This window comes from Thalassophryne amazonica, chromosome 18 (genome assembly GCF_902500255.1).
Source record: "Thalassophryne amazonica chromosome 18, fThaAma1.1, whole genome shotgun sequence".
NCBI lineage: Eukaryota > Metazoa > Chordata > Actinopteri > Batrachoidiformes > Batrachoididae > Thalassophryne > Thalassophryne amazonica.
The window spans coordinates 66,838,550-66,862,574 of record NC_047120.1 but is presented as its reverse complement, the minus strand read 5'-3'; the positions used below and the strand labels follow the sequence as shown (position 1 = coordinate 66,862,574).

General features: G+C 41.6%; 1 protein-coding gene and 1 long non-coding RNA gene across 3 annotated transcripts in view; both read left to right on the top strand.

Annotated features, from left to right (window-relative positions):
* Positions 1 to 19,634, top strand: part of vps35l (VPS35 endosomal protein sorting factor like) — a 29,139-nt gene extending 9,505 nt beyond the window's left edge. The window contains exons 11-30 of one of the 2 annotated variants that reach the window (XM_034193337.1): positions 414 to 461; positions 1,049 to 1,142; positions 1,377 to 1,562; positions 1,681 to 1,727; positions 3,505 to 3,616; positions 5,265 to 5,381; positions 5,453 to 5,506; positions 5,587 to 5,667; positions 5,752 to 5,814; positions 7,300 to 7,385; positions 15,819 to 15,899; positions 16,100 to 16,163; positions 16,423 to 16,521; positions 17,042 to 17,119; positions 17,216 to 17,330; positions 17,993 to 18,132; positions 18,409 to 18,574; positions 18,712 to 18,830; positions 19,212 to 19,358; positions 19,472 to 19,634. In XM_034193337.1, coding sequence (XP_034049228.1) covers positions 414 to 461; positions 1,049 to 1,142; positions 1,377 to 1,562; positions 1,681 to 1,727; positions 3,505 to 3,616; positions 5,265 to 5,381; positions 5,453 to 5,506; positions 5,587 to 5,667; positions 5,752 to 5,814; positions 7,300 to 7,385; positions 15,819 to 15,899; positions 16,100 to 16,163; positions 16,423 to 16,521; positions 17,042 to 17,119; positions 17,216 to 17,330; positions 17,993 to 18,132; positions 18,409 to 18,574; positions 18,712 to 18,830; positions 19,212 to 19,358; positions 19,472 to 19,570 — 1,996 coding nt within the window. In that variant the 3' untranslated portion in view covers positions 19,571 to 19,634. Of the gene's footprint in view, positions 1 to 413; positions 462 to 1,048; positions 1,143 to 1,376; positions 1,563 to 1,680; positions 1,728 to 3,504; positions 3,617 to 5,264; positions 5,382 to 5,452; positions 5,507 to 5,586; positions 5,668 to 5,751; positions 5,815 to 7,299; positions 7,386 to 15,818; positions 15,900 to 16,099; positions 16,164 to 16,422; positions 16,522 to 17,041; positions 17,120 to 17,215; positions 17,331 to 17,992; positions 18,133 to 18,408; positions 18,575 to 18,711; positions 18,831 to 19,208; positions 19,359 to 19,471 lie in introns of both variants that reach the window. The other variant, XM_034193336.1, reaches the window with a different exon arrangement.
* Positions 19,635 to 23,244: 3,610 nt separating this feature from the next.
* Positions 23,245 to 23,832, top strand: LOC117530455. The gene is made up of 2 exons (XR_004566367.1): positions 23,245 to 23,510; positions 23,755 to 23,832. It is a non-coding gene; the product is annotated as an uncharacterized LOC117530455 (long non-coding RNA).
* The last annotated feature ends 193 nt before the right edge of the window (positions 23,833 to 24,025 follow it).

Genomic DNA, 24,025 nt, shown 5'->3' with positions numbered 1-24,025 from the left:
AAAAACTCACGCATCCGCACGAGGGTTCATGCATGTCTGACGTAAAAACATATGAATGAAATCCATATAGTTTTTGAAAACAATAAAAAGGACCTATACTTTATGGACAGCCCTCGTACTTTAAAACTCCTGCGAATCAACACTTTTACGTATTACTAGGTAAATAATGAGGCATCTTTTAAAAACATTTTTGTGCATAATTATTTTTGGGAAGACATGCAGGATGTATTTAAACATTTCTTAGTCATGAAAGATGAAATAGACGAAGAGAAATGTCCTTTTTTCTGATAGTGGACTGAACCAGTTTCGTTATAAATCAGCGCAGATGTAATTAATTAAAATGATCATGACCTCGACTTCTGTCATGTCAGCCTCATAAAGAAGTTTGAGCCTTTGACTTCACATGTGCACAGATATGTGGAAGCTGCCATCCTGAAATGCAACCGCTTCCTTAACAAACTGTAAGCCTTTTACGTATTTATTTTTTTGTTTTAAACATGAGAATTTATCATTTATTAACCAAACAGAATCGGACGTCATGCTGACGGACAGTCTGATTGGAGGTTTTTAAAAAAAATGTACAATGGAGGTTTGTGTCTGTGACGTTTTTAGTCATTTCAGAATTCTTGCCTTTATTGACAGTAATTAATATAAAAAAGTGCTTTGTTTGAATTCTGCTGAGGTAAAGTGTAAATCTGATCAAATTGTTTCTAGTTGAGTTGGAGTTTTTGCTTTGATCTGTTCGATTTCAGGTTTATCTTTGATAGATGTTTGAACATATTAAGAACACACACTATGCACCACTTTATTAGGTACACTTTTATGATAAAGTCATCACTTTTACTGCTATTTCATTTAATTTATGTAAATGTTATTTTGAAAGATTTTCAGATTCAGTTTTGGGAATTTGAGTTTTTTTTCTTTTGAGTGCTGTTTTGCACAAAGCGCTCACGTTTAGCGCGCATCTTGCGTCTTTGATGCCCAGTTTGCCAAACTGTGCCTGCCGCCTGTGAAAGCATCTGTTTTTGTTCTCGTCCTTCTTTCACAGCGGTATTCAGGAGACCCTCCCTCGGTTGTCGTCCATGGTCAGAGGGATTGGAGACCCTTTAGTGGCCGCGTATGCCAGAGCGTATCTCTGCAGGGTGAAACCTCTTTACTCTCCTTCATTCCATTCATCCTGCTTTTCTCTTTTTGGTCGTAAATTTACTATCGTGTATTTCCGAGTTGTTCTTTTGACCCCTTCTGGTTAAATGGGACGTGTTGATTTATTTATATCATTTCACTCACATTGGGGGGTGGGTATGCCAGATTCACTTTCACCACTTTTGCTGTTTTATCTGTGCGACTCCTTTTGCGCTGTCTCTCCCCCCCTTCAGGTAGGAATGGAAGTGGCACCACACCTGAAGGACAACCTGAACTGTAACTTCTTCGACTTGCTCAGAACCTTCAGACAAATCAGCAGTGTCAGCATGCAGAACCAGTTGGAGGTTCCTGAGTACCTGACGCTCTACTCGCCCGCCATCAGTTGGATCCTGCAGTGCATCGCCTACAGAGCTCCAGACGTATGCACGCCCACAGTTGGTTCTTTAGGGGAAACAGATTTCAGCAGGTTTGCTGGAACGCAGGCTGCAGACCTTCTCGCCTTTCTGCCTTTAACACTGTTTTGTATTTTCTCTGCAGCCTCTGCTGACAGAAATGATGGACAGATGCAGGAAAATGGGGAATAAGTGAGTAACTGGAGTGCCAGTCAGTCACATATCACTGCAGGTAGAGGACGCTATGTGGGAAACGTATCCAAGCAGGTTGAGCTAGGTCAGCTGGACTTTTAGTTCCTTGAAGATGTTTTGCTGTTCATCCAGAAAAACTTCCATCAGTTGTGATGACCTCCAAATCAAAGCAGGTGTTTCTAATCCTAAAACAAACATAATCCTCCAGGAAGTGGGATTACAAATCCTTCCATAAATTCATCCTATACGCAGACAGTTGAATCCAGAGGATCAACAGACACTGGGAGTGTTTAATATATGTTATTTTATATAAAATACATGTAAATCACTTCATCATGATGTAAAAAAAAACAACAAAAAAAAAACAGTTCATGCAAACAGAAAGCGTGGGGGATTGCACTTAAAATTAACGCGTCACCGGTAAAACTCAATTTGCAACCGTAAAATCCAGCATGAACATCCACAAATCATCAGACATCCATCCATCCATCCATCCATTTTCTTCCACTTTATCCGGAGTCGGGTCGCGGGGGCAGCAGCTCAAGCAAAGCCGCCCAGACCTCCCGATCCACACACACCTCCCCCAGCTCCTCCGGGGGAACCCCAAGGCGTTCCCAAGCCAGCCGAGAGATGTAGTCCCTCCAGCATGTCCTGGGTCTTCCCCGGGGCCTCCTCCCAATGGGACGTGCCTGGAACACCTCTCCAGCGAGGCGTCCAGGGGGCATCCGGAAAAGATGCCCGAGCCACCTCAACTGACTCCTTTCGATGTGGAGGAGCAGCGGCTTAACTCTGAGCTCCTCCCGAGTGACCGAGCTCCTCACCCTATCTCTAAGGGAGCGCCCAGCCACCCTGCGGAGGAAACTCATCTCGGCCGCTTGTTCTTGCGATCTCGTTCTTTCGGTCATGAGCCAAATCTCATGACCATAGGTGAGGATCGGAACGTAGATCGATCGGTAAATCGAGAGCTTTGCCCCCCTACTCAGCTCTCTCTTCACCACGACGGTCCAATACAGCGACCGCATCACTGCAGATGCTGCACCGATCCATCTATCGATCTCACGCTCCATCCGTCCCTCACTCGTGAACAAGACCCCAAGATACTTAAACTCCTCCATTTGAGGCAAGGACACTCCACCAACCTGAAGAGGGCAAAGCACCTTTTTCCGGTCGAGAACCATGGCCTCGGATTTGGAGGTGCTGATTTTCATCCCGGACGCTTCACACTCGGCTGCAAACCACCCCAGTGTGTAGAGCTGGTCCAGTGTGCCGCGACCAGGACGAAAACCACACTGCTCCTCCTGAATCCGAGGTTCGACCATCATCAGACACAACAGGGTTATTCCCATTCTAATCCAATTCCATCGTTTGCACGGTTTATTTTTCTGCAAGTAATTCGGTCGGTGAATCATTGTGAAAGGGTGTGGTCATCTCGTCAAAGCTTACCGTAGCAGTGTGTTCATCCCATACTGGAAATTCTGTGAGCAGACCCACAGATTTCTCCATCTCATCAATTGCATTGTGTTAAATCCATCAATCAATCCAGTTAAATCCATTAAATCCACACATTTTGCCATCGTCACTCTCAGCTGACAGCGCCATTGGTGACACCTGCGCAGCAACGCGGTCAGGGCGCAGAGTAATACATCAAATGTGAAATGGTTTTAATATTTTGCCACCGTCCATGTGATATTTTATGGCCTGAAATCTCATATGATTAACCAATCAGGCTTGCTGAAAAATGTAATTGGATTAGAATTGTTCTTTCTGCGTTCCGTAGTGCCTTGCTGTTGAATTCGGTGCTGAGAGCGTTCAGGCCGGAGTTTGTTGCAGCCCGAGCCACCGACGTCATCGCTATGATCAAAGACTGTGACGAGGCCGGCTTCCCAAAGGTCAGAGTGTGGACTTTTATTTATTTATTTTAATAAATCATATTCAGTCAATATACAGTAGTGTTCAGAATAATAGTAGTGCTATGTGACTAAAAAGATTAATCCAGGTTTTGAGTATATTTCTTATTGTTACATGGGAAACAAGGTACCAGTAGATTCTTACAAATCCAACAAGACCAAGCATTCATGATATGCACACTCTTAAGGCTATGAAATTGGGCTATTAGTAAAAAAGTAGAAAAGGGGGTGTTCACAATAATAGTAGCATCTGTTGTTGATGCTACAAACTCAAAACTATTATGTTCAAACTGCTTTTTTAGCAATCCTGTGAATCACTAAACTAGTATTTAGTTGTATAACCACAGTTTTTCATGATTTCTTCACATCTGCGAGGCATTAATTTTGTTGGTTTGGAACCAAGATTTTGCTCGTTTACTAGTGTGCTTGGGGTCATTGTCTTGTTGAAACACCCATTTCAAGGGCATGTCCTCTTCAGCATAAGGCAACATGACCTCTTCAAGTATTCTGACATATCCAAACTGATCCATGATACCTGGTATGTGATATATAGGCCCAACACCATAGTAGGAGAAACATGCCCATATCATGATGCTTGCACCACCATGCTTCACTGTCTTCACTGTGAACTGTGGCTTGAATTCAGAGTTTGGGGGTCGTCTCACAAACTGTCTGCGGCCCTTGGACCCAAAAAGAACAATTTTACTCTCATCAGTCCACAAAATATTCCTCCATTTCTCTTTAGGCCAGTTGATGTGTTCTTTGGCAAATTGTAACCTCTTCTGCACGTGTCTTTTATTTAACAGAGGGACTTTGCAGGAGATTCTTGCAAATAAATTAGCTTCACACAGGCGTCTTCTAACTGTCACAGCACTTACAGGTAACTCCAGACTGTCTTTGATCATCCTGGAGCTGATCAATGGGTGAGCCTTTGCCATTCTGGTTATTCTTCTATCCATTTTGATGGTTGTTTTCCATTTTCTTCCACACGTCTCTGGTTTTTTTTTTGTCCATTTTAAAGCATTGGAGATCATTGTAGATGAACAGCCTATAATTTTTTGCACCTGCGTATAAGTTTTCCCCTCTCCAATCAACTTTTTAATCAAACTACGCTGGTCTTCTGAACAATGTCTTGAACGTCCCATTTTCCTCAGGCGAGGAAAGCTTGCTTTTCAAGAGAAAAGCATGTTCAACAGGTGCTGGCTTCATCCTTAAATAGGGGACACCTGATTCACACCTGTTTGTTCCACAAAATTGACGAACTCACTGACTGAATGCCACACTACTATTATTGTGAACACCACCTTTTCGACTTTTTTTTTACTAATAGCCCAATTTCATAGCCTTAAGAGTGTGCATATCATGAATGCTTGGTCTTGTTGGATTTGTGAGAATCTACTGAATCTACTGGTACCTTGTTTCCCATGTAACAATAAGAAATATACTCAAAACCTGGATTAATCTTTTTAGTCACATAGCACTACTATTATTCTAAACACTACTGTTAAAAAAAAAAATCTTATTTTATTCAATTTTACATCTTTACTTTCATGACACACACAGAGTTTACTGTAGTAATAAAACCCACCATGTTGTTTCTGTTGCTTCGTTTCTGTCGTTTCCTCTTCAGCATCTGTTATTCGGTTCGTTGGGTCGCAGCCTGGCTTGTGCCGACCCCCCCGAGGCCGACAGGTTGGCGATCCTAAACGAAGCCTGGAAGGTCATCACCAAAGTCCGCAGTCCTCAGGTACTGAAGTACTGGAGCTTTGTGATTCTGCTCAGCTTCACGCTGACGGTGTGCCTGTTGGTGGTTTGTAGGATTACGTAACCTGTGCTGAGATCTGGGTGGAGTTCACATGCCGCCACTTTACGGTGAGAGAAACACAGATTTTATGTTGTTTATTTCTCATTCCCGGTCTTGAGTTTTACCGCTTTTTTTTCTGCCATGTCAGAAACGTGAGGTCAACACTGTTCTGGCTGACATCATCAAACACATGACACCCGACCGGGCGTTTGAAGATGCCTACCCTCAGGTTGGCAGCTGACTGTCTCACGGCTCCTCCTGCTCCTGCTGCTGCCGTGCTCACTCTCATGACTCTGTTTTCTTCTGAATCCAGCTGCAGTCTGTGATCAGGAAGATTCTCGCCTACTTCCATGACTTCTCCCTCCTCTTCTCTATGGTGAGCATCGTCGGCTCAAACTAAAAAAAATACCTGACAGGAACGTTCTTTGATTTGAACCGTACCTTGATGGAAGTGTAACTGTTACACCTCTACATCCAAAGTGTCAGCTTGTGACTGGAATGTTTACTAGGGGAGCTACGACCACTACCTTTGCACCCCCCCAGGACTAAACCAAACCAACTGTTTTAGGTTCCTTAGATGACCCCAAAACACAATCAGGATGTTCCCAAAAATAAAAACTGGCCTCAAGCCAGTTATCCAAGATGGCCACCAAAATAGATTTTTTTTTTTTTACTAAAACACCTTTACACAACATATAAACAACTTAAATATCACAGAGTTTCAATGGGAAGACCATTGCAGGTCACAGCAAACTCATTTGTGCCTAAACTAAATTCATTCATAGGTTTAAGATTCAAAATGGCTTTCAAAATGGCCGCCAATAGATCCTTATCATTAAACTACATAGTAGGAACAAACAGTAGACTGAATAATGACAGAAATCATTGGTGTTTAAGTGGAAAAAACCTATTATGGTGGCCATCTTGGACGCCATCTTGGATAACTGGCTTGAGGCCAGTTCTTATTTTTGGGAACATCCTGATTGTGTTTTGGGGTCATCTAAGGAACCTAAAAAGGTTGGTTTGGTTTAGTCCTGGGGTAGTGGTAGTAGTGGTGGTCGTAGCTCCCCCAGTAGTTGATTTGTGTCTGTTTTCTGCAGCAGCCTTTTTCTTTTTGATTTGTTTGTTGTTTTCTCATTCAACTATTTGTCTTAATGTTTTTATTTTGTAGCACACTTTCAAATTGTTATTATTATTATTATTATTATTCACGACTGTAAGTTGTGCTTGCTGTCCGTCCATACGGCAAAACGTTCCACGTCCTCAAACTCAAGAACCACTAAAAGTCTGAGATTAAAGTTTTTGCATGAGTAATATTGTATACCTAAAGACCTGCTTGTTAAATTTTTATTAACTGTGGATTATTGTCAGTCATATTTGGGGTGTTTTATTCTACAGAGCTTTGTAGAAATGAATGTTGCTGTTTTCATCCTAAAACCTACCGCTTCTTCTTAAATAAATAATGTTTATTTCCTACACTAGTGTTTTCGTACAGGTTTAGGGCTGACACTCAATGTATCAGCTTACAGCTGTGTCCGTGCCCTTAAGGGCAACTTTATTAATTATTACGCATATTATTTCTTATGAAGAAGAAACTGGAAAATGTAATTCCTGACCAATATTTATTTCTCTCTTTTTGTTCTTTCTTCTCATGAAATTGAGAAATAAAACAATCGACTCTGGTGGCATTTGTTACTCAAGATGTTTACTCAAAAATGTTAACTTATTTATTTATTGTTTTTAAGATTTTTTTGGTGGGGGGGGGGCAACATGACTCTTGTGTTGCTGCTGTCTGACCACTATGACATCATCCTATTACATCTGAATTAGTTTATGTTCTTATTTTTGTCTTCGTCCTCAGGAGCGTTTCTTGCCGTTTCTAGACATGTTCCAGAAGGACAGTGTGAGGGTGGAGGTCTGCAGATCCATCATGGAGGTCTTCATCAAGTAAGAGTCTCACCTGCGTTTGATGACTACATTTTATAACATCTTCTAATTTATGTTGTTAAAATTCTCTCTCTCTCTCTCTCTCTCTCTCTCTCTCTCTCTCTCTCTCTCTCTCTCTCTCTCTCTCTCTCTCTCTCTCTCTCTCTCTCTCTCTCTCTCTCTCTATATATATATATATATATATATATATATATATATATATATATATATATATATATATATATATATATATATATATACACATTACATGCACCGCTCGAATAACACGTGCACAAACTAGCACATGCACGTACTGTTTCGACCCCTGAACAGAATTATAAAATTTAGTGTGCCTTTTTATATCTCTCTCTCTCTCTCTCTCCATACATACACACACACATATATATATATATATATATATATATATATATATATATATATATATATAGTGAGGAAAATAAGTATTTGAACACCCTGCGATTTTGCAAGTTCTCCCACTTAGAAATCATGGAGGGGTCTGAAATTTTCATCTTAGGTGCATGTCCACTGTGAGAGACATAATCTAAAAAAAATAAAAAAATCCGGAAATCACAAAGTATGATTTTTTTAAATAATTTATTTGTATGTTACTGCTGCAAATAACTATTTGAATACCTGTGAAAATCAATGTTAATATTTGGTACAGTAGCCTTTGTTTGCAATTACAGAGGTCAAACGTTTCCTGTAGTTTTTCACCAGGTTTGTACACACTGCAGCAGGGATTTTGGTCCACTCCTCCATACAGATCTTCTCCAGATCTTTCAGGTTTGGAGTTTCAGCTCCCTCCAAAGATTTTCTATTGAGTTCAGGTCTGGAGACTGGCCAGGCCACTCCAGGACCTTGAAATGCTTCTTATGGATCCCCTCCTTAGTTGCCCTGGCTGTGTGTTTGGGGTCATTGTCATGCTGGAAGACCCAGCCATGACCCATCTTCAATGTTCTTACTGAGGGAAGGAGGTTGTCTGCCAAAATCTCACCATACATGACCCCATCCATCCTCCCTTCAATACGGTGCAGTTGTCCTGTCCCCTTTGCAGAAGAGCACCCCCAGAGTATGATGTTTCCACCCCCATGTTTCATGGTTGGGATGGTTTTCTTGGGGTTGTTCTCATCCTCTAAACATGGTAAGTGGAGTTGATTCCAAAAAGCTCTATTCTGGTCTCATCTGACCACATGACCTTCTCCCATGCCTCCTCTGGATCATCCAGATAGTCACTGGTGAACTTCAAACGGGCCTGGACATGTGCTGGCTTGAGCAGGGGGACCTTGCTGCCCTGCAGGATTTTAAACCATGACAGCATCATGTGTTACTAATGTAATCTTTGTGACTGTGGTCCCAGCTCTCTTCAGGTCATTGACCAGGTTCTCCTGTGTAGTTCTGAGCTTTCTCAGAATCATCCTTACCCCACAAAGTGAGATCTTGCATGGAATCCCAGACTGAGGGAGATTGACAGTCATCTTGTGTTTCTTCCACTTTCTAATAAATAATCATAACAGTTGTTGTCTTCTACCAAGCTGCTTGCCTGTTGTCCTGTAGTCCATCCCAGCCTTGTGCAGGACTACAGTTTTGTCCCTGATGTCCTTAGACAGCTCTTTGGTCTTTGCTATGGTGGACAGGTTGGAGTGTGATTGATTGAGTGTGTGAACAGGTGTCTTTTATACAGGTAACAAGTTCAAACAGGTGCAATTAATACAGGTAAAGAGTGCAGAATAAGAGGGCTTCTTAAAGAAAAATTAACAGGTCTGTGAGAGCCAGAATTCTTGCTGGTTGGTAGGGGTTCAAATACTTATTTGCAGCAGTAACATACAAATAAATTATTAAAAATCATACATTGTGATTTACAGATTTTTTTTTTTTTTAGATTATGTCTCTCCCAGTGGACATGCACTGAAATGATGAAAAGATGAAAATTTCAGACCCCTCCATGATTTCTAAGTGGGAGAACTTGCAAAATCGCAGGGTGTTCAAATACTTATTTTCCTCTCTCTCTCTCTCTCTCTACACATATATATATATATATATATATATATATATACACTCAACAAAAATATAAACGCAACACTTTTGGTTTTGCTCCCATTTTGTATGAGATGAACTCAAAGATCTAAAACTTTTTCCATATACACAATATCACCATTTCTCTCAAATATTGTTCACAAACCAGTCTAAATCTGTAATAGTGAGCACTTCTCCTTTGCTGAGATAATCCATCCCACCTCACAGGTGTGCCATACCAAGATGCTGATTAGACACCATGATTAGTGCACAGGTGTGCCTTAGACTGCCCACAATAAAAGGCCACTCTGAAAGGTGCAGTTTTATCACACAGCACAATGCCACAGATGTCGCAAGATTTGAGAGAGCGTGCAATTGGCATGCTGACAGCAGGAATGTCAACCAGAGCTGTTGCTCGTGTATTGAATGTTCATGTCTCTACCATAAGCCGTCTCCAAAGTCGTTTCAGAGAATTTGGCAGTACATCCAACCAGCCTCACAACCGCAGACCACATGTAACCACACCAGCCCAGGACCTCCACATCCAGCATGTTCACCTCCAAGATTGTCTGAGACCAGCCACTCGGACAGCTGCTGGAACAATCGGTTTGCATAACCAAAGAATTTCTGCAAAACTGTCAGAAACCGTCTCTGGGAAGCTCATCTGCATGCTCGTCGTCCTCATCGAGGTCTTGACCTGACTCCAGTTCGTCGTCGTAACCGACTTGAGTGGGCAAATGCTCACATTCGCTGGCGTTTGGCACGTTGGAGAGGTGTTCTCTTCACGGATGATGCGAAGGAGATGTGTTGCACTGCATGAGGCAAATGGTGGTCACACCAGATACTGACTGGTATCCCCCCCTCCAATAAAACAAAACTGCACCTTTCAGAGTGGCCTTTTATTGTGGGCAGTCTAAGGCACACCTGTGCACTAATCATGGTGTCTAATCAGCATCTTGGTATGGCACACCTGTGAGGTGGGATGGATTATCTTAGCAAAGGAGAAGTGCTCACTATCACAGATTTCGACTGGTTTGTGAACAATATTTGAGGGAAATGGTGATATTGTGTATGTGGAAAAAGTTTTAGATCTTTGAGTTCATCTCATACAAAATGGGAGCAAAACCAAAAGTGTTGCGTTTATATTTTTGTTGAGTATATATATTTTATAATTCTGTTCACGGGCCGAAATAGTATGTGTATGTGCTAGTTTGTGCACGTATTATTCGAGCGGTGCATGTAATTTTATACTGCACTTGCACTGGTGCAAGTAACTTTATCCAAGTTTTATCAACTATAAGCACCAGTAGAATGAACCAATAAAGGAATAAATAAGGAAAAAAACAATTTCCAGTGTGTTGTCTTGGTCTTCCCTGCGTTTTATGACTCTTACACACGGAGCGAAATGCTGTGCTCTATTTGTTGTGTTCGCGCGCGCACATGTAAACAAAGAAAAAAAAACTGGCTGTGGTTCCTCTCTCTCTCTCTCTCTCTGCCCTCAAACTCTGTCATTATTGTGTTATAAACCAGTCACCATTTGTTTTATTATACATCTGTGTAGTTAATAAAATTATCTTCACAGTCGATTAGTTTGTGCGCACATGTGGAAAAAAAAACAGACAAAAAAAAAACTGGCTGCCGCTGCAGTTCCTTTACAGAACCCGGGAGAGGTCACTTAAAGTGATTTTTTTTTTTTTTTCTAGCCATGACAAGTTGTGTGAACGTTTTCCTTTAATTGAGCCCACAAATTAATAAAACGTGCGCACGTTTTCCTTTCGTTCAAAATGAACTCCATAACATGACCTAAACTGTCATCCTCACGACGGGGGGACGCTTCGCCCCCTCAGCATCCATTTTAATGTGCTGCTGGAGTTCTCTTTCTGTCCTTCAATCAATCAATCAACTTTTTTCTTATATAGCGCCAAATCACAACAAACAGTTGCCCCAAGGCGCTCCATATTGTAAGGCAAGGCCATACAATAATTATGAAAAACCCCAACGGTCAAAACGACCCCCTATGAGCAAGCACTTGGCAACAGTGGGAAGGAAAAACTCCCTTTAACAGGAAGAAACCTCCAGCAGAACCAGGCTCAGGGAGGGGCAGTCTTCTGCTGAGACTGGTTGGGGCTGAGGGAAAAAACCAGGAAAAAGACATGCCGTGAAGGGGGGCAGAGATCGATCACTAATGATTAAATGCAGAGTGATGCATACGGAGCAAAAAGAGAAAGAAACAGTGCATCATGGGAACCCCCCCACAATCTACGTCTAAAGCAGCATAACTAAGGGATGGTTCAGGGTCACCCGATCCAGCCCTAACTATAAGCCTTAGCGAAAAGGAAAGTTTTAAGCCTAATCTTAAAAGTAGAGAGGGTATCTGTCTCCCTGATCTGAATTGGGAGCTGGTTCCACAGGAGAGGAGCCTGAAAGCTGAAGGCTCTGCCTCCCATTCTACTCTTACAAACCCTAGGAACTACAAGTAAGCCCGCAGTCTGAGAGCGAAGCGCTCTAATGGGGTAATATGGTACTACGAGGTCCCTAAGATAAGATGGGACCTGATTATTCAAAACCTTATAAGTAAGAAGAAGAATTTTAAATTCTATTCTAGAATTAACAGGAAGCCAATGAAGAGAGGCCAACACGGGTGAGATATGCTCTCTCCTGCTAGTCCCCGTCAGTACTCTAGCTGCAGCATTCTGAACCAACTGAAGGCTTTTTAGGGAACTTTTAGGACAACCTGATAATAATGAATTACAATAGTCCAGCCTAGAGGAAATAAATGCATGAATTAGTTTTTCAGCATCACTCTGAGACAAGACCTTTCTGATTTTAGAGATATTGCGTAAATGCAAAAAGGCAGTCCTACATATTTGTTTAATATGCGCTTTGAATGACATATCCTGATCAAAAATGACTCCAAGATTTCTCACAGTATTACTAGAGATCAGGGAAATGCCATCCAGAGTAACGATCTGGTTAGACACCATGCTTCTAAGATTTGTGGGGCCAAGTACAATAACTTCAGTTTTATCTGAGTTTAAAAGCAGGAAATTAGAGGTCATCCATGTCTTTATGTCTGTAAGACAATCCTGCAGTTTAGCTAATTGGTGTGTATCCTCTGGCTTCATGGATAGATAAAGCTGGGTATCATCTGCGTAACAATGAAAATTTAAGCAATACCGTCTAATAATACTGCCTAAGGGAAGCATGTATAAAGTGAATAAAATTGGTCCTAGCACAGAACCTTGTGGAACTCCATAATTAACTTTAGTCTGTGAAGAAGATTCCCCATTTACATGAACAAACTGTAATCTATTAGACAAATATGATTCAAACCACCGCAGCGCAGTGCCTTTAATACCTATGACATGCTCTAATCTCTGTAATAAAATTTTATGGTCAACAGTATCAAAAGCAGCACTGAGGTCCAACAGAACAAGCACAGAGATAAGTCCACTGTCCGAAGCCATAAGAAGATCATTTGTAACCTTCACTAATGCTGTTTCTGTACTATGATGAATTCTAAAACCTGACTGAAACTCTTCAAATAGACCATTCCTCTGCAGGTGATCAGTTAACTGTTTTACAACTACCCTCTCAAGAATCTTTGAGAGAAAAGGAAGGTTGGAAATTGGCCTATAATTAGCTAAGATAGCTGGGTCAAGTGATGGCTTTTTAAGTAATGGTTTAATTACTGCCACCTTAAAGGCCTGTGGTACATAACCAACTAACAAAGATAGATTGATCATATTTAAGATTGAAGCATTAAATAATGGTAGGACTTCCTTGAGCAGCCTGGCAGGAATGGGGTCCAATAAACATGCCGATGGTTTGGACGAAGCAACCAATGAAAATAACTCAGACAGAACAACCGGAGAGAAAGAGTCTAACCAAATACCGGCATCACTGAAAGCAGCCAAAGATAACGATACATCTTTGGGATGGTTATGAGTAATTTTTTTTCTAATAGTCAAAATTTTGTTAGCAAAGAAAGTCATGAAGTCATTACTAGTTAAAGTTAATGGAATACTCAGCTCAATAGAGCTCTGACTCTGTCAGCCTAGCTACAGTGCTGAAAAGAAACCTGAGGTTATTCTTATTTTCTTCAATTAGTGATGAGTAGAAAGATGTCCTAGCTTTACGGAGGGCTTTTTTATAGAGCAACAAACTCTTTTTCCAGGCTAAGTGAAGATCTTCTAAGTTAGTGAGACGCCATTTCCTCTCCAACTTACGGGTTATCTGCTTTAAGCTACGAGTTTGTGAGTTATACCACGAAGTCAGACACTTCTGATTTAAAGCTCTCTTTTTCAGAGGAGCTACAGCATCCAAAGTTGTCTTCAAAGAGGATGTAAAACTATTGACGAGATACTCTAACTCCCTTACAGAGTTTAGGTAGCTACTCTGCTCTGTGTTGGTATATGACATTAGAGAACATAACGAAGGAATCATATCCTTAAACCTAGTTACAGCGCTTTCTGAAAGACTTCTAGTGTAATGAAACTTATTCCCCACTGCAGGGTAGTCCATCAGGGTAAATGTAAATGTTATTAAAAAATGATCAGACAGAAGGGAGTTTTCAGGGAATACTGTTAAATCTTCTATTTCCATACCATAAGTCAGAACAAGATCTAAGATATGATTAAAGTGGTGGGTGGACTCATTTACTTTTTGAGCAAAGCCGATAGAGTCTAATAATAGATTAAATGCAGTGTTGAGGCTGTCATTCTCAGCATCTGTGTGGATATTAAAATCGCCCACTATAATTATCTTATCTGAGCTAAGCACTAAGTCAGACAAAAGGTCTGAAAATTCACAGAGAAACTCACAGTAACGACCAGGTGGACGATAGATAATAACAAATAAAACTGTTTTTTGGGACTTCCAATTTGGATGGACAAGACTAAGAGACAAGCTTTCAAATGAATTAAAGCTCTGTCTAGGTTTTTGATTAATTAATAAGCTGGAATGGAAGATTGCTGCTAATCCTCCGCCACGGCCCGTGCTACGAGCATTCTGACAGTTAGTGTGACTCGGGGGTGTTGACTCATTTAAACTAACATATTCATCCTGCTGTAACCAGGTTTCTGTTAGGCAGAATAAATCAATACGTTGATCAATTATTATATCATTTACCAACAGGGACTTAGAAGAGAGAGACCTAATGTTTAATAGACCACATTTAACTGTTTTAGTCTGTGGTGCAATTGAAGGTGCTATATTATTTTTTCTTTTTGAATTTTTATGCTTAAATAGATTTTTGCTGGTTATTGGTGGTCTGGGAGCAGGCACCGTCTCTACGGGGATGGGGTAATGAGGGGATGGCAGGGGGAGAGAAGCTGCAGAGAGGTGTATAAGACCACAGCTCTGCCTCCTGGTCCCAACGCTGGACAGTCACAGTTTGGAGGATCCAAGAAAATTGGCCAGATTTCTAGAAATGAGAACTGCTCCATCTAAAGTGGGATGGATGCCGTCTCTCCTAACAAGACCAGGTTTTCCTTGTGCGCCCAAACCATGATGATACACTCTGACCAGATCCATTTCTAATGGAGAAATGTGTTACACTGTCTGCTGCTTTGTTGGCTATAATAGCCAACATTTATGTGTCAAGACAATATTGAGTGCACGTTTTACAAATTGTGGCCACGTTTAAGTAGATCGTGCCCTTGTTTCACTCAAACGATGCTTAAAGCATGCGCAGTATCATAAAACGTGCACAATATAATAAAACGAGCGCACAATATAATAAAACGTGTGCACATTCTCAACACATGCAAAGCATTTTGTGATGACACTTCCAGGGCTCTGTAGTTCCTCACTCTCTCTCCCCTCAAACTCTGTCATAATTGTGTTATAAACCAGTCACCATTTGTTTTATTATACATATGTGTAGTTAGTAAAAAAAAATAATCTTCATGGACGATTTGTTCGCATGCGCACGTGAAAAAAAAAACTGTCTGCTGCTGCTGCTCTCCCCTCAAATTCTCCCCAGAGGAAGAGTCTGACACATCAGAGGAGGAGTTTTAAGGTTGATATAAGACTGACTTTTGGTTGTGTAAGTAACTTTTTTTTTTTGGTGCAAGTAATCTTGTTACTAGCACCAGTGCAAGAAGGTTAAAAAATGAATTTTAAACCCTGCTGTTCCAGATCCAAAAGGTTGTATTTACAAAAAAATGTTGGTTTTACTTGAGCTTTTTTTTTTTTTAATAATTACAACAGTAATAATAAAAATAATTTTATTTTCCATTTTTTATTGTGGTCCCTCTCAGAAAAGTGTATCTTTCTTTGTTGTCTAAATAAAAAAAAAAAAAACATTTGGGGTTAAAAAAAAAAAAAAAAAAAAAAAAGGGGGTCAAACCTAAAGAAAAGGCAGGGGGAAAAAAGCCTCCCTGTTCACCTGTTTGATTCCCATTCTGTCCCTCTCAGGCACCAGCTGGAGCCGACCAGAGACCCGGTTATCCTCAACGCCGTGCTGCACATTTGCAAGACCATGCACGACTCTGTTAAGTACGAGTCTCATTGTTTACTTTTGATTAATGGATGCTGAGTCACTTCATGGGAACAGTCCTTATTTAACACATTAAAAAAAAAAAAAAAAAAGCAAAAGTATTGCGTTCATATTTTTGAGTACATTCTGTTGGAATTCAGTTTTTTTGTTCTTTTTTGTGTCTTTTGTGTTGTGTTCCGTACGTTGACCGCTCTGGCAGTGCTCTGACTCTGGAGGACGAGAAGAGATCTTTGGCTCTGCTGATCAACGGCTTCATCCGCACGGTGAGACAGAGAGCGATTTCACTTCACTTCTGTCTTATAAACACTGATTTGTGCTGATGCCCAAATCTGACAGTTGATTCTTCATGTTTTCATCCTGCTTTGAACCTGGTCGCAACAACGTCATCGATAACTACAGAACATCAAGCTTTATTTTATTTGTTCTGTTGCACTTTGGTGAGATACTGGTGCAATCTGATTGAAGCTTCACTTGAATTTATGGCACTAACTGATGCCACAGGGGTCTGTCTGTTGTTTTCAGGTTTCTTTTGGTCGTGACTTCGAGCAGCAGTTGAGTTTCTGTGTGGAGGCCAGAGCCACGTTCTGTAACCTGGAACCAGTGCTGGTGCAGCTCATTCACGTCAGTATAACGCCACCTTTGCCTTAACTAAGTAGTAGTAGTAGTAATAAGAGGGATTTTGACCTCCGGGTGTTCGGGCTCCTTTAAATCCAGATGATGCCTCCATGGAAGCTACTGTTTTGCTTAATTTAGATGTTTTGCACAATGTTTAGCTTTGTTGACCATTTCGTCATCTGTATTTACATTCACATATTTACAAAAATTTTATCATAGCAACTACCTTTGCAGCAACTAGCTTGTGGGTGCAACAAGTTTCGACAAACATCACATTTTTGTAAATTAGTTTGCTAGCATGCTTTCCTCCAATCATGATTGTCTCATCCTATCACAAGTTACCTCGAGCCATGTGGAATGAGTTCAGCCAGTCAGGTCGGAACATTGGTTTTAGGTACATAGTTATTATTATTATTCAGGAAATACTTCACAGTAAATGCTCATCAGATTAAAGGTCTTACCGCACCGCCGGTTTTGTGCTTTTCAGTAAAACATTAGCCCTTTGATTTGGATGTGACGTTTGCAGACGGTGAACCAGCTCGCCATGGAAACCAGGAGAGTGATGAGGGGTAATCACTCGCGTAAAACGGCGGCGTTCGTCAGGGTGAGTCTGCTAACGCCTGCCGGGTCTGAAAGTCCGTCAGTCAGTCATTGGCGTTTCCACGGCTGTCGTCCTGATGGCGTCTGAATTGTCTCCCAGGCGTGTGCTGCGTACAGCTTCATCACCATCCCGTCGCTCAGCAGCATCTTCAGTCGTCTCCATCTTTACCTGCTGTCCAGTCAGGTCGCGTTGGCCAATCAGTGTCTCTCACAGGGTGAGCAGCTTCTTTTTTCCACCCATCTGTTCATTTCCTGTCCTTTCCTCATCACTTTCCTACTTTGGCATTTCCTTCCTTCCTTGATTTTCACTCATTCATTACCACTTTCTTCCTCCCATGTTTTCTTCTCATGGCTTCTTTTTAAAGAATTTCCTCCATTTTCCACTTATTTCTCCCTCTTTCTTTTATCAGCTTTAATCTTTATCAATTCCTTCCTAACTCCTTTTCCCCTTTTCTGACTTCATTGCCTTGTTTCGTTGTTCCTTCCTCCAATTGGTTCCTTGTTGCCTCCCTCCTTTTCCCCTTCCTTCCTTTACATCCCTCCCTCTCTAATCCAACTCTTTACTCTCTTCTTTCTTTACTTCCTTTCTTCTAATCTCCTTTCCTAGCTTCCTTGTTTCCTCTCTGGTTCCTTTATTCCTGCCCTCCCACAGTCTCACCTCTCCTTCACTTTCTTTCTTCTCTTCAAGAGAAGGAAAGTCCTTCCTAACTCTTTCCATCCCTAATTCCCTATCATCCTATCATTCTTTTTTTCTTGTTACTTCCTCTGACCCTTTCCCCCTTTTTCCACTCTTTTCCTTCCTCACACTCATACTTTCCTCTTCACTCCATCCCCTTCTTCCTAACTCTTTTCTTCTCCTTTCTCTCTCTCCCTGCAGCCGACGCCTTTCTTACAGCAGCAGTTAGTATTCTTCCAGAGGTTCCTCGCTCTATCAGCGTGGAGGGAAAACTCCGTTCCTCTGAGAGCTTCCTCCTAGACTTCATCAACACCTTCTTGGCTGCGCTGCTGGTTGTCCCGGTAACAGTCTAATTATTTTTTCCCCGTTCCTCCTGTCAGCATGGAGAGACGAGTGAAATATTTTGCTAGTCTTTAAATAGCTCGTTATGGAGTTGGGGTTAGATGAGGAGCATCATTTTGGAGTTTTGTGGAACTACAAGATCGTCAAAGAAATCAGTTAAAACTGAGATCTCACACTGCAAAATACTGTAATTATTTTTTTTACAGAATGACAAGCTGTGGCTCAGGCTGAAGGATTGACTGAACACTTTTACAAGCACATCTCTGTGTTTTTAGGACCATCCGGAGCACGGCGTGCTCTACCTCGTCCGCGGTCTGCTCAACATGGTCCAGGATTACACCTGGGAGGACAACAGTGACGCCAAAGTGAAGGTCTACATCAGCGCGCTGCCTCTGCTGGCTGCTATGAGCCAGGAAACCTACATCTACACCATTCCAAAAAGTAAACGCCCATATACAAACCCGTGATCAGCTTTCTGAACATTGGTCGTTACCACCCAGTTTTTAGTTGCGGTGTTTCCTGACCACCCTGTTCCTCAAAAGAAACCATTTGTCTCATCCTCTTTCTTCTGATGTCAGTGGACTCTAATGAGACACTTTACGGTGGAGACCCCAAGTTTCTGTCAGAGACTAACAAGCTGTGTGAGACTCTGATTGGGCAGATCCTGGACCACCTGAAGACCCTCGGCCGGGAAGAGGTGAGGTTGACGTGAGATTAGAGTTGGGTTCTTGTAAAATAATGACAAGACTCTGAGGACGGCGTGTTTGTGGTGATTTAGTTTTAATTGCCTATTTATTTTTTAATCAATGCTGCATTTGCGTGGACATGAGAATCGAACTCAAAACAGGGGAAGTGATGACAGAATGGGTGGAGAGACAGTCTTTTGACCAGGTGGTCTTAGGTTTGATCCACCACCTAGGCAGGAAAGATGAGGGCAGGCAACTTGATTATCATCACTAAGGTGCCCTTGAGCAAGGCCGTTGATCCCCAAACACATCGCAGTATTCCGACATCTGTTTTGATGCCTTGTATCCTCAGATCTCACGTTTTGGGTTTTTCCTCCGCCTGTTTGCAGCAGAGTGCACGCCGCCAAGGTGCTCTGGCCTTCTCGCTGTTCGGCGTCCTGCTGGCGCACAGCGATCTAAGGAACAACAAGCTGAACCAGCTCGCCGTCAACCTTTGGAACCTGAGCCACAAACACGGATTCTGCAACACACGTGTCTCTGTGAGTTCAAGTCCTCGTCTCAAGAAAAAACCTGCATTGATCACGCAGCTTCACCCAGTACGATGATTTTAGGTGTTTTGCAGCGTTAGCATCCTCTTCTGTCTCTGCTTCAGGTTCGGACTCTGGAATTCATCAAACATCAGGCTCAGCAGCCCGATATGGGTCACCTGTCAGAGACAGTCCAGAGACTCGCACTGCACTCCCGCACCTGAACACCTCAGACATCTGTGGAAAACCGCCAACGCACCCCAGATCAAATAAATGTTAAAAAAAAACTTTGTACATTTCCGATTGAATGGATAAAACTGAAAAATGTTTTGTGATCATTGTTAATACTAATAATAAAGTGAAGCTGCTGGACAAATAAAAAAAACATTTTTAAAATGATAATTGACTGGAAAACTGCACTAACACCCAAAATATTTGGAAAAAAAAAAATTCAATCAGAAGCTCTTTTTATAATCTTGTTAGAAATTAAGTTCCACTTTGCTCATGAGCAAAACTCCATTTACACTATTCTCTACTACTATAAGCAACACATTCATCATTGTATCCCACAGAAGCCTGCACTCAAGGTTCTTCAAATGGAGCAACATCTCCATCTGTTGGACATTTAGAGTTAATGCAGGTACATCAGAATTTCACCAAGAGTTGTAGTTATTAAATATTTTTGAAAACAGCATCAGTTTAAAGCCAAAACTGTTCTCAGTTATGGTTTATTTAATTAGTGAATCACTGAAAAGGCAAACACTCCTATTTTGTCCCCCCCCCAAAAAAAGAAAAGGTGATAATGTTCATTGACACAAACAAGACTTTGGTCATAAATCTGCCAGATTATTAAATAAGAATTTCAACAAAATTGACCTTTAGGTTTGAAAAAATAACCCCAAAGCATTTAATTTATTACTTTTTTCTGTTCAAAAGAAACTAAACTTCAGCAATCAATAAGAACCTAAAAGTCAGTTCCCTTCAAATGTAACTCAAGAAAACGGTAACAGCAAAATATGTTCACAGACGACTCGCTGCTGTTCTTTTGTAGTGTTACAACCTGGAGCCGCTCTCACACATACACAAAGTAAATGCACATTGCTGTATGGTGGAAGACCTTTGGACTTTCCTGGTTTGTTAAAACATGATTATCCCTCAGTATTCAGCTTTATTAGAATCCTAAACAGCAGCGAGTCGAAGACCTGCTGCAAGAACAAAAGGTCGACGGTGCAACGAGTTCTCTGAAGCGAGTTAACACTGATAAAGAGTAGCAGCTGTGTAAATCCAAGCTGATGCTGGAAGCTTCGTCTTCTCCAAAAGGAACCGGCTGGCAGAAAAAAAAGTTTAAAAGGACAACTCTGTTTTTCAACGTAGGCTGGGTTTTACAGCCAAAATGCTAAGTGGCTCACGTTAAGTGTGCAGTTACCTCTACAGGGATCCCCTACATGCTACACGACACTTATAGCAACGTTTTCGCCTGTTTAGTGGCAACAAGAAGTGATGAACTTGAAGAGTTCTGATTGCCCCATCCAATAAAATAGATTAGCCGGTTAGCCCGCTGCAGTGTTCACATTCTAAATTAATAAAATGTCAATGGAATTGTAGCATTATTATCCACAAAAACCTCTAAAAATAGAGCCTGTGTTGTAAAAAAATGTCAAAGTTCTCCTAAAAAAAACCCACACACAAAAAAACCCCACACATTTAGTAACCTGCAGCGTAACAACGAGCTGGTTTCCAAATTAGCGTTGTGCCTCAATTTACTCCTCTAATAAATATTTACAAACCCAGAGCACGACTGCAGACATGACCTCATCCAGTTGACTTTATTTGGACCAAAATCTTAAAGTGCAACTCTGAGGAGTTTGTTTGTACGCTGACAGCTGTCGAGTCACTTTCACACCAACATGCCAGACTGAATATGAAACAACTTGAGATTATTCTGAACGGGTCCTTCTGGGGTGGGGAACAAGTCCAGCAACAACTTAGCAAATTAAAAAAAAAAAAAATCGAAGAGTCCTAAAGTGGTTCTTCGTGTCAAGGCAGAAATAGAAACGGTGATCAGCGTTTCTGCCAGAAAATGAAATTCTGCTCAGATAAAGTATTGGGATTTAACATGTTAGCGATTATTTCCACCTCCGCCAAGTTTTCCTGCAAAACACAACACGTGATGACGCAGTTCCACTGAGCCTGAAATATGTAGAAGCAAATACTTTATTGCATTTGAGGCAGCAAGGCAACGTGTCTCGTAACAGAAAGTTGTGGGTTTGAATCCAGCCTGGGGTTGGTTCTGTGGTGTATACGGTCATATATCTCTGGCTTGGAATTGAAGACGCACTCTGACTTACAGCTGAAGCTGTTAAACAACGGGGTGGGGGAAAAAAAAAAAAGTCACTAGTTTATCACTTTATCATTTATCAAAGGCAGAAAAAACCCCCAACCAAAAACAGACCAAAATTTGTCTCATTGTGGCTTTTTAAATTTGGATTTGATCTTGTTTTCAGGGTTCATTTGTGTTCAGAGAGGGAGCACACCATTTTCTGATTACAGGAATGAACTAGCATCCAGGGAGACCAGTTGCATCTTGGTAAAGATATGCCCACTTTGACTACCCACCTATAGATTTATTTTACAGGTTTATTTTGCAAATATTCACGAGACCCACACTGTAAACTAAAGTGGATCTCATCCTGTTGTTAAATTCTTGAAAACACCCCGTACTGAATCTCCCTGTACATCTGGAGTTGTGTCAGGAAGGCCACCCGGTGTAAACAATACACCAAATCAACATTCTGATGCATGTCGAATCCGCTGTGGTGACTCCGAGCAAAAACAAGAGCAGACAGAAGAGAACTGATTCCTCCCCGGCACCTGTATGTCTGAGGACAAGATAACTCAAAAATGGCTGGACAGATTTCATTCAAATTTGGTGCGAATATTAGTTAGATTATTAGATAGATGCTGGAGTAGTTTGCTCAGAGGTCGAGGAAACACGGCCTGAAAGACACCTTTTTGTGCGTGTGTGTGTCTCACCAACCAAGCCAAAACAAATACTGATCAGCAAAATATTTGAAATTGGACTTCATAATTAAGTCATACAGCATCAAATTCACCCTTACAGACAGATGTATATTTACTTGAATATTTGTATTTCAGCATGCATCAGCCCACTGAGGCCTCGATTTACTTTAACCGGCGTAAGGGCCCCTTCACACATATTACGAATAAGTACAACTCGAGGCGACTCATGGCAGAACAGCTCGTATGACTGAACCACGAATACATGGAGCCGACGGCCAGGCGTGAACAGTTGCGCTGTGACGGTTTTGTACACACCACAGTTTTGTGCATGACTGTCGCAGCGGGAACACAGTGCGAGCAACTGCTGTGGGAAAAAAAAAAAATACATGCCACCCACAGAATTTGAACCTGCAATTTACAAAAGCTCTGATTACCAGACAGAAACTTTACCACTGCCCTACAATCACTGTCTCATAACAGGAGCGTGAAATGGTTAAAATCAACACGGAGATAAACATTTTTTTTTTTAAAGAGAAAAAAGTGCCATGATAACTGACTAAACAGTGTATTTCTGTTGATACGTGACTGAAAGTGGCGTATTTGTTGCACTGTTGGCTTGTCATATAGAACCACACTTATGCCATGTGTTGAGGGAGAGCGGGGTGGGAGTGCACAAAACACAGGCACACGCGTTGTGGGGGGAGCCAACACTTTGGCACGCCACATGGTAACTCCTCAGTCATGGGAGCACTTTGACAAATTTCACCGCCAGCTCGAAAGTGATCGTCTGCTGACTGTTTTCATGCTAACAGCACGAATGGCCACACATTTTCTAAGTGCCAAGTGAGCGGTGTTCAATGTTCATGTGTGTCACCTGGAATTTGGCCGACACCTGCCGTGAGAGGGATCGAATGGGCTCTCACAGGACACACTCTTTCAGCCACTGGTCCAAATAGTTGTTGCAACAGGTGTATGAGGCGTTGGAGGCAGCTCTGATTTTTAACAATTAGCGTGAAATTCCTCCTTCGTACGCTAGTCGACTTAAATCGTGTTATGTGTGAAAAGGCCCTAAAGGATGAATGAAAATAATTAGTTGAAGGCCTAATGCCACCTCACACACAGTGTGTGCTGGGATAGGCTCCAGTCCTGGGGAGCTGAGAAGGTGATGGTCTAGTGGTTAAAGTGTTGGGCTTGAGACCAGAGGATCCTCTGTTCAAACCCTTGGGCAAGGTCCTTAATCCCCTAGTTGCTCCCGGTGTGTAGTGAGCGCCCTGTATGTGGCAGCACCCTGACATCGGGATTAATGTGAGGCATTGTAAAGCACTTTGAGCGTCTGATGCAGATGGAAAAGCGCTATATAAATGCAATCCATTTACCATTCATTTAGTCCTCTGCAAATATTGCAATGCATGCCATTTACAGTGGGCGGGGCTTTGGCAGAAATATGACTGCTTTTATAGTTATTAAAAAATAAATAAATAAATTTAAATAAAAATCTAACCTGAGCAGAATTTGAGTTTCCAGTCAGAATATCACACAAATATGTCGGGGGGGGCTACAGCGCCAATCCATGCGGCGGTTTGTCTGACATTCAGATAATATCGGACTTATCGGATGATGCTAATTACTGACGGCGCTGATGTAGTGTTTTTGTCAAG